Genomic DNA, 22,162 nt, shown 5'->3' with positions numbered 1-22,162 from the left:
CAAAATGTCCTCATAATCAAGGGTTAGTAAGGGTTGTGTGTGTTTGAGAGTGTGTGTGTGTGAGAGGTCCAGTTAAACCCAAAATGTCCTCATAATCAAGGGTTAGTTAGGGTTGTGTGTGTTTGAGAGTGTGTGTGTGAGAGGTCCAGTTAAACCCAAAATGTCCTCATAATCAAGGGTTAGTTAGGGTTGTGTGTGTTTGAGAGTGTGTGTGTGAGAGGTCCAGTTAAACCCAAAATGTCCTCATAATCAAGGGTTAGTTAGGGTTGTGTGTGTTTGAGAGTGTGTGTGTGAGAGGTCCAGTTAAACCCAAAATGTCCTCATAATCAAGGGTTAGTTAGGGTTGTGTGTGTTTGAGAGTGTGTGTGTGAGAGGTCCAGTTAAACCCAAAATGTCCTCATAATCAAGGGTTAGTTAGGGTTGTGTGTGTTTGAGAGTGTGTGTGTGAGAGGTCCAGTTAAACCCAAAATGTCCTCATAATCAAGGGTTAGTTAGGGTTGTGTGTGTGTATGCATGATTCATATGGTTACTGATGCCCAGTTAAACCCAAATGGTCAGCAATGTTCATTTAGATACTAATACGTCTTAAGTAATAAGTCTTGAACAATCTTCTCTTTTCACATTAACAAAACCCAAACCCAATCAACTGGAAATATTTAGCTTTATTCAAAACTATCTTTAGACAAAACTTCTTCAAATCTAATGAATAAATTAAGACTGACATTCAAGGATCAATTATGAAAAATACTTGTGGGTGAATGCATTTGTCAGTGATGGTTAAATAGTAAACTCTCCTTTTGGTTTTTTAATTTCTTAATTTTTAAAGCTAAAATATTTCCGTATTTCACTTTCCCTCTTCTCTCTTTGCTCTTCACTCACTTCACACCTGCTAAATCTCACATTACAAACTCAGGTTAGTTTTCTGAAATCTCTCTTAAAGTTTAAGCCAGGTAGAACAATTGCTGATAATTTCCTGTTTTGTTTTTCTATATGCTGGTATTGAAACAAACGTAAGTGATGTGGCACTCTCATGGGTAAAGTTAGTCCAGGTTATACCAGGTTAGTCCTCATAATTAAGGGTTAGGTGTGTGTGTGTGTGTGTATGTGTGAGTGATGTCCGGATAAACCAGGGTAGTCCTCATAAATCATAATTAAATCAGGAAACGCCCACTCCTGCCCTGTCCTTACAGTGCTTCAGTTTGTCAGGTCTTCATATTACCAGACTGTTTTATTAGAATTAAATTCTGAGCAGTCAGCTTTTTACCCCATGCCATAAGGAGCAGTTTGATATTTCTTATTAATCTCTATGACAAAGGGAAAGGTGGGTCCCCATAAACCAGGATGGATCTTTTTAGGGGAAAAAGTCCTTATAAACCACCCGTACCAGTATGTGTGTGTGTGTGTGTGTGTGTGTGTGTGTGTGTGTGTATAAATAGCAAATAGGGCAAGTGAAACTAGACAGATTACTAGTTCTCAAACCTTGTGATAAGTAATCACAAAATCAGAGTTAGCTTGTGCCAGTGACAGAGGGAAAGGTTGGGGCTTTTGAACCAATTGAACCAATCATATTGAAGCTGACATGTTAGTCTTATTTGTTTTCTCGATTCTATAAAAACTGTTGTATCCGTGTAGCCTGGCAAGCCAGACCTACATCTAGATGTTAGGTGTGGAAACTCACCATAGTCACGGCTCACTCCGAGGGGCGGGATAAATGGCTGTCTTTCAAATTCCCTCTGCACGCAATAGGACAGCGCTTCAACCAACCAGAGCGTTTTCCCAACAGCGGAGCTTAGTTGATAGATTCAACTTTTGCCATATCTGGCCGGCAAAACGACGAACACATCTTCCTTTTTTTAAGAATGACTTAAGTGCCGTTCTTTGCTCTTTTCTCAAAGAAAAACTTAACTCCAAGTCCTCCAGAGTCGCGGCCAAAGCCGATTCGAAAGACCGTTGTTCTCCATCAGCAGCCGTCATTCTTTGTTTTCAAGTAGCAGCCAGGTAACCGTCGCAACTCTGTCGTGTATGTTAAGCCCGCCCCAGTCTACTCCATACACAACGTGATTGGCCTGACCCAATCTGGGTTTTTGCAGCGAGAAGGTTTATTGAGAGTTGCTAGACGTACCTGGCTGCGAAATACATTTTGCTGCCGCTAGGGTGCGTCTAGATTTCTAGGCTAGTATCCGTGTTTTCTGGTGGGATTCTCAATGGAATTTGTCTGAGATCCTCCGGCCTTGCTTCTTGGGAGAGATTCCCTGAGAACTGCTCGGGAAGATCTCCTGACCGTGATTAAAGCATTTAAAGGATATTTGCAGAAGTCTGTTTGTCGAATATTCCTGCGCAGGAAGCTAGTTTAGGAAGGAAGCTAGTTTAGGGAAGCAAGTTAGAAACTCGGCCAGTTGTCGACTGAAGACGCAAGAGCTAGAGTATAAAGTTATTGGGTGTAGATTAGTAGACGCCCCAGTTTAAGGAATTGGGTGTCGATTTGGAGACGCCTCAGGTAATAAGATCAATTGGGTGTCGATTTGGATACGCCCCAGATAGTTAGGTTTAGGGTAAAATTTACCACAAGGACCCAGTAGAAGCACTTCGGTTTTATTTTCATTCAGCTGCAGTGAGTTGTTTGTCATCCAGATCTTGACTTCACTGAGGCATTGGAAGAGATGATCTAATGAAAAGTCAATTCCTGGTTTGATTGGAAGATATAGTTGGAGGTCGTCAGCGTCACAATGATGATTTATTAGATTAGATTTCTTTATTTGTCATTGTACAATTTCACATACACCGAAATTTTTAGACTCTCCAATGTATACAGATAAGAGTAGTTAAATACATATTGCAATCAAGGCCGTATTGCTCATAAATAAATGAAGTGGTCGTAGTGCATTACATAAGTTATCTTGTGTGTCAAGAATGTGTTATGTTATGTTTCTGGAATGTTGAGCCTAAAGGGAGCATGTAGAGGGAAAACAAAAGAGGGCCAAGTATAGATCCCTGTGGAACACCGCAATGGATCGGCACAGAGGGCGAATGACCCGATATTTCCAGAGAAGGTCCTCCACTTTTAGTATGAGGCGAACACTGTAAAGCTGGACTCCAACAACACACTCGTCGTTTCAGAAGAATATTATGATCAATAGTGTCAAATGAGGCACTCAAATCTAGAAGTATCAGGATAACAGAAGACCCAGAATTAATGGAGTTGTCAATGTTATGCTGATTATGACATGTCAAAATAATTAGATAAATGCTGCTGTTTGTGACTTTGTGTTAACGTTTAATTCTGTGATTATAATCGAGATCTTATGCAGTCGTACGCTATCATGTGACTTCACTACATTACGCCATTTTATACGTTTTAATTTGCAGTAAAAAATAAATAAAAAAAGGTCAGACTGGTCAAATAATGAGTGATTAGAATTACATTGCATTGCAGTTCAGTCACACTCAGTCATCTGAGAGAGACCCGCACACAGAAAGCCCATCCTGAGCGCAGTGTTAAACACTAATAAACACTCGCTGTGAGTGAGTATCTGGAACAGCATGATGAAACCGCGTGTCAGATGTGAAGCGAATCCTCCTCGATGAGGGATGACGGCGTCCCAGCAGCAGTTTCTGGAGCCGTGAGCTCCTCCACAGGACAGAGAGCCGATCACACAGATCACTCATCAAACACCAGAGGATGATATCGGTGTGAATCCTTCAAAGAACCAACACCACACGTCAACCGAACGCAGGATGGTTTTAAGAGCAGTTACACCTCATTCTGCTCAGAGTGCTTCTTGAGTGACATGGCTCTGATAATGAGGCCAGCGACTCCAGATCAACGGCTCAAACGCAGGAACTGTAATAATGAGTAAAAGACTTTCAATTTAAAGTGCGCTTGAGTCAGACTGATCCAGATGGACGTCCTGAGCGTGAGAATAAAGAGTGATGCACATTCAGGTCTTTATACTGCTTTACCACACGTGGCTTTGTTCAGAAAGCAGCTGGACTCGAATGGTTTGAAGGATTTTTGGGAGGTTTTAGGGATTAAGAAGATATTTAGTCAGTGTTGCATTACAGTAGAATAACATCAGCCGTTGTGGAGAGTCCATCTCTCTCCTCAGATGTGCTGTTTTCTCAGGCTCTCCTGTAGTGTCAGACACTTGATCACGTGATAGTATCAGATACCTTGAGTAACTCTGGAGTAATGTAAAGTCCACATTGAATCAGAAGGCATTACAGAGACAAGCTGTGCGTTACAGTGATTTTACCACGGTAAAGGATGTTCTTAAGCACAAAAGAGCAAGAAAAAGAGAGAGAAGAGCTTGGAAACTGATGGAGGATTTCTGGGGGAAGATTCACAATAAACCACTATTTCTGTTTCTTTCTCACACAACACTGTTAAATGACGTTATTTTTTACTAGAGTTGATAAAAACAAACAAAAATAAATGTACATTAATGCAATTCAGTCCTTTAATAGAATCATTTGTGCTTTGAAATCCTCTGGTACACTTGGCCCATAGACATCCAGTGTACTGTGAGCACGATGTGTGTGTGTGTGTGTGCGCGAGTGATTTTCCGAGGATATTTTGAAGCCGCGCTGTCAGAAAACGTCCGGAACGTTCAGACACACTGAAGTAATATTGTTCTCTCTTGGACGTCATGCTGTGTAATTACAAGCACATGAACACAGCGGCTTCACACATCTCTCACAGCTTCACTGGAACAGCAGTAATTAAACCACTGATCCAGTTTGCAGTCATTATGAACCAGACGGGTGAGGAACAGGCGTCCAGCTCTTTTACATGAAGCCTGTGTGTTTGGTGACCGCACACATCATGACCAGCTGAGATCTGCCTGAGGAAAACACTAGCTTTAAACATTCATCATCAGGGATGAGTGAAAAACACACACACACACACACACACACACACACACACACACACACACACACACACACACACACACACACACACACACACACACACACACACACACACACACACACACACACACACACACACACACACACACACACACACACACACACACACACACACACACACACACACACACACACACACACACACACACACACACACACACACACACACACACACACACACACACACACACACACACACACACACACACACACACACACACACACACACACACACACACACACACACACACACACACACACACACACACACACACACACACACACACACACACACACACACACACACACACACACACACACACACACACACACACACACACACACACACACACACACACACACACACAGTGTGGGCTTCAGATTCAGCTCTGCATATCATACATGTTTGCATGAAGCTGGGGAAATACACTTTAGAGATTGGGTAAGTTAAAATAATAAAATATTTACACACCGCTGGATGTTTTTGTTGAGTTTACAATGCCTTGAAAACACGGAGGGAAACTCTGCGTCTGAAATGGCTCCACTATTGTAAAATATTTAACTGATTTAATCACCAAAAACATATTTATTTGTCTTTATCATGTTGAGTGTGTCGTGGAAATTCTTAAAGGAACACGCCGACTTTTAGGGACTTAATCTCATTCCCCGTTTCCCCCAGAGTTAGATAAGTCCACACACACCCTTCTCATCTCTGTAACTCTGTCTGACGCACACACCGCTAGCCTAGCTTAGCACAAAGACTGGAGGTTAATGGCTCCAGCTAGCATACTGCTCCCAGTAAGTGACAAAATAACGCCAACATTTTCCTATTTACACATTGTGATGTGTATAGTCACAGTGTGTGCGAATAACAAGGTCACATGAGACAGCCATCTTCTAACCGTATACATACTGGGAACTATATTCTCAGAAGGCGAAGCACTGCTACTTCTGTGGAGTGATTTACTCCAACTCTGAGCGAACTCTGCTCCTCACCACGGGGCTTCTCAGGCGCGGCGAGCAAATCACTCCGCAGAAGTAGCAGTGCTTCGCCTTCTGAGAATATAGTTCCCAGTATGTATACGTGAGATGAGTCAAACTGAAGATAACAGACACTGAGTTTATGGTGCTGACAGAAGACAGACGCTCATTAGCTGATGTTTATGGCACATGTGTGATATATATATGTGATCGTTGGAACAGAAGGGCCAAAGTCTGTGCTGGGAATGCAGACCGTGTGTGATGATGTGGAAGCGTTCACTGACCTCAGACTCCGTGATCTGAGCTCCTGCTCTTCTCAGTTCTCCCTCCAGCCACTCCATCTCTGTGACATCATACCGTATGGATTTATCTATAATTTCACCATGTTTTGGCCTTATAAGTCCAGACACATATATTAGTCCACATTTCAAAACCTTCCATCAAAGTTATACATGAATTTTGAACAATACCTGTTCTTGTCTTAGGACAACTTTGATGAACTTTGTTGATCCTCTTCAGATGCTGACTACTGTGTATCGACTGTAAGAATGTGCTGTGTTGTAAAGTGTTGTAAAGCTGTTAGGATAATTGTTGCCCAAACCATGTTTTGAAAGAGAAATGCTAGTATCATCAAATTGATTGTGAGATTATCCTGGGAGGAACTCGTGCTGGACTCTGAGCTTTGAGTTCAGCCAGAGATTCACTGAGACTTCAGAAGAAACATCTCAAATGAAACAATAAAAGCAGGGATTCCTGAGAAAGGACCATCAGTGACTTCAACAGCAGCTGTGACTAATTCTGTGACAGTAATTCTGTGACAGTAATTCTATGACAGTAACTCTATGACAGTAATTCTATGACAGTAATTCTGTGACAGTAATTCTGTGACAGTAACTCTATGACAGTAATTCTGTGACAGTAATTCTGTGACAGTAACTCTATGACAGTAATTCTATGACAGTAATTCTATTAAAATAATTCTGACAGTAATTCTATAACAGTAATTTTATGACAGTAATTCTATGACAGTCTATGACAGTAATTCTATTACAGTAATTCTATGACAGTAATTCTATAACAGTAATTCTATGACAGTAATTCTATGACAGTAATTCTATGACAGTAATTCTATTACAGTAATTCTATGACAGTAATTCTATGACAGTAATTCTATGACAGTAATTCTATTACAGTAATTCTATGACAGTAATTCTATAACAGTAATTCTATGACAGTAATTCTATGACAGTAATTCTATGACAGTAATTCTGTGACAGTAACTCTATGACAGTAATTCTATGACAGTAATTCTGTGACAGTAACTCTATGACAGTAATTCTATGACAGTAATTCTATAACAGTAATTCTATAACAGTAATTCTGTGACAGTAATTCTATGACAGTAATTCTATGACAGTAATTCTAATTCTGTGACAGTAATTCTGTGACAGTAACTCTATGACAGTAATTCTGTGACAGTAATTCTGTGACAGTAATTCTGTGACAGTAATTCTATGACAGTAATTCTATTACAGTAATTCTGACAGTAATTCTATTACAGTAATTCTGACAGTAATTCTATTACAGTAATTCTGACAGTAATTCTATTACAGTAATTCTATTACAGTAATTCTGACAGTAATTCTATAACAGTAATTCTGACAGTAATTCTATTACAGTAATTCTGACAGTAATTCTATTACAGTAATTCTGACAGTAATTCTATTACAGTAATTCTATTACAGTAATTCTGACAGTAATTCTATGACAGTAATTCTGACAGTAATTCTCTGACAGTAATTCTGACAGTAATTCTATGACAGTAATTCTGACAGTAATTCTCTGACAGTAATTCTGTGACAGTAATTCTGTGACAGTAATTCTATTACAGTAATTCTGACAGTAATTCTATGACAGTAATTCTATTACAGTAATTCTGACAGTAATTCTATAACAGTAATTCTATAACAGTAATTCTATGATAGTCTATGACAGTAATTCTATGACAGTAATTCTGACAGTAATTCTATTACAGTAATTCTATGCAGGCCAGCTGACAGTCTTGCAATCTCCACTATTTCAAGGACAATTAGGAAGAAAACAAATAAAAAGCTTTTATGTAACTCAAATATTTCATATTTTTTCCCACAAATAGGCCTATTTTTTTTTTTATTATTATTATTCCAAAATTTAATGTGGGCCCATTCTGTAATTTATTCCTGTGATCAAAGCTGAATGTTCAGCATCATTACTCCAGTCTTCAGTGTCACATGATCCTTCAGAAATCACTCTAATATGAGGATTTGATGCTCAAGAAACATTTATGATTATGATCAATGTTAAAAAGAAGAAAACATTTTATTCATATATTTAATTTTTCAGGATTCTTTGATCAATAAAGTTCAAAAGAACAGCATTTACTTGAAATATAAAGCTTTTGTAACATAATAAATGTCACTTTTGATCAATTTAATGCTTCCTCGATGAATAAAAGTAGTAGGCTAATTTCTTTTTACTGATGTCAAACTTTTGAACGGTAATGTATATTTCTGTGACTCTGAAATACCAGGTGTTTGACAATTTATGATTTCCATACAAATATTTTGCTGCTAAAGATCTCTACAGTAGATGTGGAGAATATGAGCATGTGAGAAGAGAACCTCCAGGATGATCAGAGGATTGTTTGAAGTTTTAAAAACTGCTTCACCTCCAGTGTTCCTCACGAGTTTACTCCTGTAAACACTGTTTTATAGATGAACTGCAGTCAGATAATGAGCGAGTGTGTATTCCTGCGCCTGCGCTCCAGAACACACACTCACCTCGAGACTCGGCAGACGGCACGCAATATGCTCATCAGAGGAAAGATGGAGGCGTTAGACATAAACCCTGAGAACAAACATCACATTACTGAGAATGAATCACGCAGAGTCGCCGTCATCTTGTCCTTTATTTTTAAGAGTAAAAAAGTGACAGATGGGAAACAAAAAGCTAAATGATGACATCATAGTCCTGTTCACATGAACACTTCTACACTTCATGGACACGGGGAACTCGAGGACGAGGAGCATAAAAAGACACATTTTAAGGTTCTGATATGAATCTGTGAACTAAACAAAGCAAATGTTCTTCAGTAATATCATAACAAGGTGTGATGTCTCTAAGGCCACTGTGGGTGCTCGTCTGACGCATCATCGACATCTGACGCATCATCGACATTTGACGCTCCAATCAAATCAGCTCGAATAAAGTCAGCTCAAAGATCACCATAATCCTGTTTCAGGCCGGCCTCGCTTCAGTGTGTGTGTGTGTGTGTGTGTGTGTGTGTGTGTGTGAGTATGTGTGTGTGTGTGAGTATGTGTGTGTGAGTATGTGTGAGTATGTGTATGTGAGTGTGAGTATGAGTGTGTGTGTATATGTGTGTGTGAGAGTTTGTGAGTGTGTGTGTGTCTGAGTGTCTTTCTGAACCTCACAGAGAGTGTGTGATACGTTTCGCTAGTTTGTACGTCAGTGAAGGTCTGCGTGTATGTGTGTGTGTATGAGTGTGTGCGGCTTTCTAAACCTCACAGAGTGTGTGTGAGATGTTTAGCTGGTTTGTATGTCAGTGAAGGTCTGCGTGTGTGTGTGTGTGTGTGTGTGTGTGTGTGTGTGTGTTTGTGTGTGTGTGTGTGTGCGGCTTTCTAAACCTCACAGAGTGTGTGTGAGACGTTTAGCTGGTTTGTACGTCAGTGAAGGTCTGCGTGTGTGTGTGTGTGTGTGTGTGTGTGTGTGTGTGTGTGTGTGTGTGTGTGTGTGTGTGTGTGTGTGTGTGTGTGTTACGCTGGGATGGTGGTGTGTGTCACCAGGTCAGTGTGCAGTTCCTCCGCCGGACAGGTTGAGCTCCTGCAGGATCTTCGCTCGAGTGTTCTCTTGTGCTAACAGTGTCTTTATGGCCTGTACCTGTGTCCGCCCGCGCCCTCTTTCCTGATCCATCCTGTGCTGAGCGCACACACTCCCTACGGCACAACACACACACACACACACATCATCATCATGTGACACACACAGATCAACAGGCATGTTCGTAGCGGGGTCATGAGTCTGGCTTTGGATTGGGCTGCTGGTCTGCAGGTCACACTGAGCAGTTCACTGGGATTGTCGATGTGAAGATGTCAAAGCAAGATGTTCAGACTCCTGATGCACTCTGGGAAGGATCCGACACACAAGAAGCGTGAGAGACGGGGTGAACAGAAGAGAAGACAGGGGAATCAGTGTGTGTTTGAGTCCGGTGTGCATCGACACACTCGACTCCGCTTCACTAGTGTTCACACACTCGCTGTCTGCTGACTCCAGCTTCTGTACACACACCCTGTGTGCTGCGGTTGGACGCCGCGTGTGGCGGTGGGGTCAGAGGTCAGGGGTCGCGGGGTCATTTAGTGCTGTTGAGTGTGCCGGCGGACCCTGGCGGACCCTGGTCTTTCGGCGCGGAGCCGTTCTGCTGGGTTTCCTCCATGTACTGTTGCACAGCTCGCGACACGGCGTCTTCAACCAGCCTCTTACTCAGACTCACTAACTCCTCATCGTCCGCTTTCTTAACACCTACACACACACACACACACACACACAGAGAGAGAGCGGTCAGTGAAAGCTGAACGCTGACCCGCGCACAAACACACAGATCAGATGAGCAAACACACGTCTAAAGGCCCGTTCACACCAACGAGAACTATAATTGCTTTCACACCAACAAACGATAACTATACAGATGACTATAACGAGAACTATAACGAGAACTATATTTGCGTCCACACCAACGAACGATAACTATACAGATGACTATAACGAGAACTATAACGAGAACTATATTTGCGTCCACACCAACGAACGATAACTATAAAGATGACTATAACGAGAACTATAACGAGAACTATATTTGCGTCCACACCAACGAACGATAACTATACAGATGACTATAACGAGAACTATAACGTTAACTATATTTGCGTTCACACCAACAAACGATAACTATACAGATGACTATAACGAGAACTATAACGAGAACTATATTTGCGTCCACACCAACGAACGATAACTATAAAGATGACTATAACGAGAACTATAACGTTAACTATATTTGCGTTCACACCATCAAACGATAACTATACAGATGACTATAACGAGAACTATAACGAGAACTATAACGTTAACTATATTTGCGTTCACACCAACAAACGATAACTATACAGATAACTATAACGAGAACTATAGTGAGAACTATATTTGCGTGCACACCAACAAACGATAACTATACAGATAACTATAACGATAACTATAACGAGAACTATATTTGCGTGCACACCAACGAACGATAACTATAAAGATTGGATGAATAGAATGGTTTCTGATTGGCTGTCAATGTTTTATTGTTTAACAGCTGGAAAAAAATCGTTCTGAAAGTGATCGTTTCTCTATATCATTATCGTTATTATAGCTGTGGTGTGAACTCTGCTGTTCTTTAATATTGAGAACGATTTTTAAAACTATCTTTATCGTTATTGTCCCTGGTGTGAACGGGCCTTTACTCAGAGACGGTCAGACGCAAGGTCCGGGTTACAGCTGCTAATCACGTACCATCACAATGACTCTATTTCTCTGATATCTTAGATTTATATAAACAGGAATATCAATGTAGGGATGCACAGATATAGACATTTTGACTAATACAATAAACAACAATTATTCAGCTGATATGTTCACTACCGTTTGGGGTCAGTGAGATTTTTTTATGTATCTTCGTGTATTTCAAGCATTTATTTAAAAAAAAATACAGGAACATTTGTGAAATATTATTCCAATTTAAATCCGCTGTTTTCTATGTGAATATACAGTAAAGTGTAATGTATTCCTGTGATCAAAGCTGAATGTTCAGCATCATTACTCCAGTCTTCAGTGTCACATGATCCTTCAGAAATCACTCTAATATGATGATCTGATGCTCAAGAAACATTTATGATTATTATCAGTGTTGAAAACAGTTCATATTTTTGTGGAAACCCCCATACATTTTATTTTGCAGGATTTTTTTGATGAATATTTTTTTTGGAAAAGAACAGCATTTATTTGAAATAGAAATCTTTAGTAACATTATAAATATCTTTACTGTCAATTTTGATAAATTTTAAGTGTCCTTGATGAATAAAAGTTATTAATTTCTTTAAAAAAAATATAATACTGACCCCAAACTGGTGGTGAACAGTAGTTTTTTAAAACAGTATTCATTAAAAAAAAACTAAATTGTCATAAATCGATAGAATAACCCCTCATTTTATCAAATTATTCTTCTATAATTATTTGCATGTGACTTTTCATAGCTGATATGATAAAAGTGTCTGTTACACTGAAGCTACAATCGATAATTGCACATGAATGTTTGTTGTGCATTTTACAGTACTTCTTTTATAGTTAGCTGGCACAGAAATATAATTCACCGTTTGAAAAGAATAAAATAATCCCTGATAATATTCTCTGCTTCCATTCCAGCACATCAGCTGAGAAGTTACCATGCGGATTTGCGCACCCATATATCGTGCATCCCTAAAGTAATGGAAAACGTCACAGTCTCTACTACTGCAAACACACACAGTGGGGGTGAATCTGCGTCTAGTGCCCTCAGTAGTAGGATAGTGAGGGGCTGAAGTACACTACACAGAGACAGTGAAGGAGGAGCACGTACTTGTCCGTTCAGCACGCTGCCTGCTTTGCAGAAGATCTGCAAGATAAACAACACATTTAGCAACCTGAAGTGATTTGGCCACAACCGCAGCATCAGAAACCATCAGAATCACACAGATGGTCTGTGATGAAGCATGACGAGATCCCACTGATTCACCTCAACGCATCTGCTCAATCACGGCTGATTAATACGCCTGAGATCATGCTTTGTAGATTTATGAACAATTAGGACAGCTTTGATTCCAGGGCTGCATGTCATGATTGTGACAAAAATGACATTGCTGATTATTTCCCTTGATACTGTAATTATCATGAATAATGTTGAATATGCACAATACATTACACCACATCGACTCCTTGCTGATTCGAATGTCACTGGAAAAAACACACTCATTCTCATTCAATAGTAAATCCCAAATCATTTTAAAGGGCCCCTATCATGCCTTTTTCAGATCTACTTTCATGCAGTGTGTAATACAGCTGTTTGTGAATGTAAAAGGTCTGCAAAGTTTCAGAGATCAAAAAAAATAAATAGCTGTGTCTCAATTCAGAGGCTGCATCCTTCAAAGGTCGATTGCGTCACCGCGTCCCAGCCTTCGTTTACCGGGCAATGAAGGATACAACTAAGATTCATTGCACGTGGGTGACAATAGGATTTTTTGGAGAGAAAACGCCAGATTACACTTTTAAATGCAGGTATTATGTTTCAACTTACTCGAATATCTAACGATACAAATGTACAAAAAAAAAACAAAAAAACTTTAGAGCGCTTCAAATGTTGACATATCTTACCAAGATGCGATTATATATAGTTTATACTCTTTATTATGTACATAAATGGACCATGGTGAACATATTTAGACAGGTTGTGAACCCTGTTTGTAACTAAAAAAAGTCCAGTGAAAACGTTACCGCTGATCATCAATGGCAGCGGTCACTGTTGCTAAGCGACAAGAGCTAGACCGTCACATTTAAAAACGCTCAGTCCAACCTTTGTGGATGCAGTCTCTGAACTGGGATGCAGCTATTGTCTCCCAAAAGAAAGAAGTGATTCTGAACTGCCTGAAACTGGTTACTGTTTGTATTTCTGTGCATCAAGTGCTGAGGAAAAGCTGAAATTCAGATTTGCTAATGGGCGTTTGGTTTCGGACCAATCACAACAGACTTGCCCATCTGACCAATCAGAGCAGAGTAGACCAATCACAACAGACTGGGCAATCTAACCAATCAGAGCAGAGTAGACCAATCACAACAGACTGGGTCATCTGACCAATCAGAACAGAGTAGACCAATCACAACAGACTGGGCAATCTAACCAATCAGAGCAGAGTAGACCAATCACAACAGACTGGGTCATCTGACCAATCAGAACAGAGTAGACCAATCACAACAGACTGGGCAATCTAACCAATCAGAGCAGAGTAGACCAATCACAACAGACTGGACCATCTGACCAATCAGAGCAGAGTAGACCAATCACAACAGACTGGGTCATCTGACCAATCAGAGCAGAGTAGATCAATCACAACAGACTGGGTCATCTGACCAATCAGAGCAGAGTAGACCAATCACAACAGACTGGGCAATCTAACCAATCAGAGCAGAGTAGACCAATCACAACAGACTAGACCATCTGACCAATCAGAGCAGAGTAGACCAATCACAACAGACTGGGTCATCTGACCAATCAGAGCAGAGTAGACCAATCACAACAGACTAGACCATCTGACCAATCAGAGCAGAGTAGACCAATCACAACAGACTAGACCATCTGACCAATCAGAGCAGAGTAGACCAATCACAACAGACTGGGCAATCTAACCAATCAGAGCAGAGTAGACCAATCACAGCAGACTGGGCAATCTAACCAATCAGAACAGAGTAGACCAATCACAACAGACTAGACCATCTGACCAATCAGAGCAGAGTAGACCAATCACAACAGACTGGGCAATCTAACCAATCAGAACAGAGTAGACCAATCACAACAGACTGGGCCATCTGACCAATCAGAGCAGAGTAGACCAATCACAACAGACTGGGCCATCTGACCAATCAGAGCAGAGTAGACCGAGTAGATCTATACAGTGGTAGAGAGGTATTCGATTTCGGATGCTGCTCAAATGTTCGAAACAAACCGTTTCAGACAATGTGAGAAAAGAGCTGATGCTGCAGTGGATATTACGAGAAAATTAAAGTGTTTTTGACTTTGGGTGCATGTAAACCTACTGTCGGAGAAAACTAAACAGAACTGGGAGCCTTTAAAACAGTATAATAGGGGCACGTTAAAATGTAGAGGACACCTTTCAGAAGCTTTTTTTTCATGTGTCAGTGTGAACAGGAGTGTAAGATCTGAGCAGCACACACACTACAGGCCTCTGGTTCTCCACGGTCACTGCATCGCTCACGGCTTATAACGCTCAACTAGCAAACACACAACAGATGCAACACTGACACAACACGAGCAGATCCACAGTAATGCTGTAATCAACACTTCATGATGAAAACCATCATAGTTTGATTAGTTATTTGTTTGTGCAGCCCAATTTAATACTCAAATCAAAACACTATCATGTGAGTCTACAACTGACACAATAACTGAGTGGTGTTCATTTAATCATCATAATCACAGTCCAAACCACAACAACAGTCTCTCTAGAGTCTCTCTGTTCATCTACTGATACACAGAACAACTTAACACTTCTTCTCAAATCTTCCTGTATTCAGTCACAGTAAAACATTGATCACTGAACACCCACAGAAACAGACACTGACATCTTCACGTTTATAAAACGTATGTACGAACGTCAAAAGTGAGGAACAAATCAGGATTTATAAAGGCCAAAGCTGACAAGAAAATGTCCTTGTGCTTTCTGTGCTCATCTATACTGGTAATTAAAATGATCCAACACTGTTTATTACAATGCAAAGACAGAATCATATAAATATTCAGAAACTTTTGTACATTCACCTTTAGGATCATTCTACACACGTCATTCTAGGCCACAGATCTCACAACGAAACACAGATGATCCAGTCAAGTCAACTTGAGGAACTTTTCCTACTACACTGCCAAAAATGTATTCAGAGATATATTCTTTAAAGACAATTCTTCATCTCTAACACACCTTCATGTTTCAAAGGCTCAGTGGAAAAACATGCATGCGGTGACATTACTGTAAAATGATATGTTGATATTAATGATATCATGTTGGTTGTTGTATCACAGCAGTTCAGAAACTAAATGTCCGTGGCGTAAAAAGGTTAATGTTCGCGTTAGAAAATAATGTACCATCTACAATAAACCCCTAATATACCCAACATGTCATTTTAGCTTGTTTCTACAAGTCTTTGAGTTTCTCAGACTCGTACCCGAGCGCTTCACATCACGAGAATACTTTTTCTACAGCACAAAACACACATATGATTAACATACGATGAAAATGTCAAATTGTTTTACTTCATAAATCATGCACTATGATAATAAAAGTATGTTGAGCTCATGAGCGTGAAAATAAGTCTTTAATTATCGATAATCAGCCCCTGTAATCATAATTTGTGTGAAAAGGAATAATATAGTTATTGGTGTTTTACTGCCACTAGTGTTCATTGCAGTGGACTGAATGTATTGGTGTGTATTTGGTGTTGTGTAAAACCGTACACAGAGCCACGTCTCTCCACTGAGCCTGTGTTCAGAGCTTTATCCAGTCTAAAGATCCAAGCATTCCTGAAACAAGACAAACACAGGGATACGAGGCGTTCCAGAATGTGCGGATGGCATTTCCTCAGGAAGCTTCATCTCCTGTCTGAGAGGTCGCGACCTCACCTCTCTCCGATCAACCTGAGCTTCCCATCCAGGAACAGTGTGCTTTACTGGAGGACGTCTGTTTGTCTTCGCCCACTTCAGTGAGCAAAGCGCCAGCTGCTATTTCCAGAACTCATCTTCAGAGAAACGCTGCTGGAGCGCGGCCAGAGCGTCTCACAACCGGCACACAAATACAATAGAACAACCACCATGCCACATCACAGCCTTGGCTTACATTTTTAAAGTCCAAATGAGTTTAATTTGCCATCTTTATAGCTGCTGACTTTGATATAGTGCTCATTTATTTAAGAATCTAACCAATCAACCGAGACGGTTTACATTGTGAGAAGCTGCAGGGTTCATGGGGTCGGCGTAGAGCCGGTGTGTTTGGTTCTCCTGAGCAAGAGTGAAATGTTTCCAGAATGCTAAGGCAAAAAAAGGTAAAGGTGTTTGTTTCGACACCCATCTAGTGTACTGTATCTTACACCCGGCGCAATGCAGCTCCAGGCGCGACGCAAGTGTGTTTCGCTAGTTTCAGCCCGACGCACTTTTCATTTTCACATCCCGCGCCACGTTGCTTAAATAGCAAATGAGGTGTAGTCTGGCGTATTGCTGGAGCGTTGCTATTTTGAGGAACTGAAATAGACTGAGCCATTGACCAACTGAACCCTGGTCTAAAGTCAACGGCGAAATATTTCTTTTGTTAAAGAGCTTGTTAGTAATGCGCGCCTATAGGAGAGTCCACACTCTGCTTATTACACACACAGGGCAGCAACACACAAACATGCCAAATATTTAAAATAAAAGGATTACAATGTATAAGATTATTATTGTGTACATAAAGATATGGTGCAATCCGGCTAGTCCCGTAGATGCTCTGTTTGCTTTAACCCACACACACACACACACACACACAGCTTTAACCTCGCACACGAGCAGATTCCTCGCTAGAGAAGCGTTCAGTTTTTCCGATTAAATCCCATCATGTAAATAGTGAATCCGCCATGGCGTGAGTGAAACTGGCTTTTAAAGGGAATGGGAGATGAGACTCTGATTGGTTTATTGCACATAAATCCCAAAACACACCCATTACTCATTAAGAGAACAGAGACAAAACACACCCATTACTCATTAAGAGAATAGAGACAAAACACACCCATTACTCATTAAGAGAATAGAGACAAAACACACCCATTACTCATTAAGAGAATAAAGAAAGACAACCCTTTTAGACCATGCGCCGGGAGCACCGACCATTTTTCCCGTCGTTAAACTAGCAAAAGTGGATTCGGACACGCCTTAAGTGCACCTCCGCCATGAGCTTTAGACCATGCACTTAGATCGGTAAAATAGGGCCCCTAGAGTCTATCTGGTGTCTATTAGAGCCTCCTGTACTGGAGTAAAGCTGGTGTTCATTCAGCAAATTCATCTTGATCTTGGTGTCTCATTTACACGGCATGGGTCAATAACTCACACAATATGTCAGTTATTGACCCATATCATGACCCAATTCCCATTTTTTCCTCCCATGTGGCACAGATCAGGTATTCCCGTCAGTGCGAGTCGACGTCATTGAAAAAAGAGACTTTTGGAAACATTTTGCGGTAGAGATATATTTATAACAAATTAAACATCTCTAGTTGACTAACAGAGTATTAATTTTGTTCGTTTGTGTTAAATAAGAGGCGCTGAAATGCGTTTATAATCATCCTGAGTGTTATCAGTCCCGTTGTGGAGATTCTCTATTCGTTTCAGTGAAATTATACAATAAAATGCACACAAACATGTCTTGATATACAATATCTGATGAACACATTTGGTTTTAATGAGGAAAAAACCTCTACGAGGGCAGATTCGAACCCAGAACCTCTGACACACTTAACAAAAGTTCTACCACGGGACCGTTAGTACACTTGAATAGCGGATCTGTGTACATAATCACTGTCTTGTATAAAATAAATTTGATTTAAGGATGAAATTATTGTCCCATGTCAATAAATTAAACAATGTACTATTGAAATTGATTTCTTGATATTATAATGTTATTTTTTTGTTCATATCGCCAAGTGTAGAGTAAATGCAGATATCAGATATGGGTACTTTTAAAAGATGATGTAAGCGGGTCATCAAAAAAATCGGATATAGTAAAAAAATGGGAATTCATAACTACTTTAGGTTTGCGTATGACCTCATTCGTCTGATGTTTCTGGGTGTGTTCAGGGGTGGAGCGTCATGCTCACTTCTTTATAATAATCGTGCATTTTTGTACAATTTTCATCGTATGAGTTTATATGAAATCGCCGCCATTTCCCGGTGAGATCAGGTTGTTATTAACGCTATAATAGTTTCTCATTTACCACTGACATTCAGCAAATACCCATTTATATCCTTCAAACAAGTCTTTGGATATATTTAATATTTAATTGCATGAATAGTGTTGGTTAGAGTGTGTTTACTTCCTTCGTATGTTTTTAAACATTTCTTTATTACTATGAATACAGAATCAAATAGTTTTAAGTTAAATTTCTTTTTCAGTTTTACTTCTTCATCAAGATGAAATTATTTCTGTAATATTATTAAATGTCAAGTCTGATTTATTTATATGGAGCTTTACGCAATGCAGATTTATTTTCAGCAGCGTCAGGTTTTGTTTGTTTGTGTGAACAAGCCTTAAATCTGGACACAGATCTCTGTTGGTGATTCATCACGCTTCTTAGCTTTGTCTTAACTCTGGGAGTTTGGCACATCAGCCACAGCTCCAAATAAACCCGACACAAATGTGAATCACACACAGTCGTGTCCAGCATTCGTATGGCGAGCCGCTGAGAGCGAACAGTACACACACACACACACACACATAACCCTATGCGTTTGGCAGTATGTGTGTGTGTGTGTGTGTGTGTGTGTGTGTGTGTGTGTGAATGTACCTACTTAACTATATTTTGGGGACAAATTTGTATCAGAATTTACAATATCTCCAAAAACCTCCCTTTAGGGACGTCCTCATTTGTAAATCAAGTATAAGGATAAAGTAATTTATGTGATGGTTAGGTTCAGGGGTCGTGTTTGTGTGGTTCGGGTTAGTGTGTGTGTGTTCAATCTTTTTAAAAGTGTGATGTAGAGAAGCTTATAGAAATCACGACTTTCACGCCGCAAATATTTGGTTGTGATACGATGTGATAGAAAAGAAAAATCATTTCGTATTTAGTTGTAATTGTTCCGTTTACTCTTCACGGTATACATATTTCTTTTGTTTGCACTCTTAAAAATCAGGGTTCTTTATTTAGGAATCTTCCCGTTCCACTAAAGGCTCTTTATAATGGAGGATTATAAGCACTGCTTCTGTGAAGGCGTCTGCCGCAGACTCCCGGGTTACTCCAGCATCAGGATGCGCGTCGCAGTCGAGCGTAATCTCAGCTCAGATGAACTCGGTGTGAAGGAGACGAGTGCACATGTGTACGCTAACCCGTGCCCTACTTACAGCTCACGTGACGGGGAAGCAGAAACACACACACACACGAGAGAGTGTGTAGAGGGAGGATCTCAGGAACACAGCGAGAGCCCAGCGTGTGTGTGATGCTCTCAGAGAGAGAGGCTTGTGCTAAAGTAGTGGGATGCTAATAAATAATACACGCTCACACACACACTGACACAGCGCTGTCTGACGTCCTGGAGAGAGCTGATGCTGTTCTGCTAAAGACGTGAGTGTGTGTATGGAGGCTGACCGCTGTGTGTGTGTGTGTGTGTGTGTGTGTGTGTTTGAGATGAACTGTGTGTGTGTGTGTGTGTGTGTGTGTGTGTGTTTGAGATGAACTGAAGGACAGTGGTGCATCAGAGCAGAAACTGCAGCCTTGAGGTCTTGAGTTCATCTCTGTAAGGTCAGATTTGATTACCTTGTGTGGTTCTTCTCCAGAGATACACACACACACGTCTGGTTCACTATCTTTGTGGGGACTCTCCATAGACTTAATGGTTTATATACTGTACACACTGTATATTCTATCTCCTTACACTAACCCTACCCCTAAACCTACCCATCACACACACACACACACACACACACACACACACACACACACACACACACACACACACACACACACACACACACACACATGTCTGGTTTACTATCTTTGTGGGGACTCTCCATAGACTAAATGGTTTTTATACTGTACAAACGGTATATTCTATCTCCTTACACTAACCCTACCCCTAAACCTACCCATCACACACAACTTTCTGCATTTTTACATTTCCAAAAAAACTCATTCTGTATGATTTATAAGCTTGTTTACCCATGACCTCAGTTTAGGTCCCCACTGTGACACGAGTCCCCATGAGTCTGTGTGCATTCAGGTTGAAGTCCCCACCGGGATAGAAAAACAGGTACACACACACACACACACACACACACACACACACACACACACACACACACACACACACACACACACACACACACACACACACACACACACACACACACACTAACCCTACTCCTAAACCTACCCATCACACACACACTCACACACACTAACCATACCCCTAAACCTACCCATCATACACACACACACACACACACACACACACACACACACACACACACACACACACACACACACACACACTAACCCTACTCCTAAACCTACCCATCACACACACACTCACACACACTAACCATACCCCTAAACCTACCCATCACACACACACTCACACACACTAACCATACCCCTAAACCTACCCATCATACACACACATACACACACTAACCATACCCCTAAACCTACCCATCACAGAAAACTTTCTGCATTTTTACATGTTCAATAAAACACTGCTTAGTATGTTTTTAAAGCCATTTGAAATATGAGGACTCGGGAAATGTCCTCATAAATCACGTTCAAGTTGTAATACCAGTGTAATACCCATGTCATTATACAAATTTGTGTCCTCACAAATCACATAAACAAGAGTACACACACTCACTCACTCACTCACTCACTCACTCACTCACTCACTCACTCACTCACTCACACACACACACACACACACACACACCCACACACACCCACAATCACTCACTCACTCACTCACACACACACACACACACACACACACACACACACACACACACACACACACACACACACACACACACACACACAATCTCTCACTCACTCACTCACACACACTCACACTCACTCACTCACTCACTCACTCACTCACTCACTCACTCACTCACTCACTCACTCACTCACGCACACACACACACACACACACACACACACACACACACACACACACACACACAATATGTCTCTCTCACTCACTCACACACACACACACACACACACACACACACACACACACACACACACAATCTCTCACTCACTCACTCACTCACACACACACTCACACTCACTCACTCACTCACTCACTCACTCACTCACTCACTCACTCACTCACTCACTCACTCACTCACTCACGCACACACACACACACACACACACACACACACACACAATATGTCTCTCTCACTCACTCACACACACACACACACACACACACACACACACACACACACACACACACACACACAATATGTCTCTCTCACTCACTTACACACACACACACTAGTTCCATTGCCTGAAGACTGACTCGACACACTTCAGCTCTTCTGCACGTAAAGCTGTTAATAGGATTGTTCACATTTAATATGATTGAAACACAGCATGTAAATTT

At 40.7% G+C, this 22,162-nt stretch overlaps 1 protein-coding gene across 1 annotated transcript in view; it reads right to left on the bottom strand.

Annotated features, from left to right (window-relative positions):
• Positions 1 to 8,838: 8,838 nt before the first annotated feature.
• Positions 8,839 to 22,162, bottom strand: part of LOC308698734 (A-kinase anchor protein 7-like) — a gene marked incomplete at its 5' end in the record, with an annotated part of 31,353 nt that continues 18,029 nt past the window's right edge. Inside the window, 2 exons of the mRNA XM_081378993.1 lie at positions 8,839 to 10,485; positions 12,620 to 12,655. Of these exons, the coding sequence (XP_081235119.1) occupies positions 10,316 to 10,485; positions 12,620 to 12,655 (206 nt within the window). The 3' untranslated portion in view covers positions 8,839 to 10,315. The remainder of the gene's footprint in view (positions 10,486 to 12,619; positions 12,656 to 22,162) is intronic.

The sequence above is a fragment of the Scardinius erythrophthalmus genome (genome assembly GCF_964197995.2).
Source record: "Scardinius erythrophthalmus genome assembly, chromosome: 11".
In the NCBI taxonomy this organism is placed as follows: domain Eukaryota; kingdom Metazoa; phylum Chordata; class Actinopteri; order Cypriniformes; family Leuciscidae; genus Scardinius; species Scardinius erythrophthalmus.
Note: the sequence above shows the minus strand (reverse complement) of the source record. Positions and strands in the feature narration are given on the sequence as shown.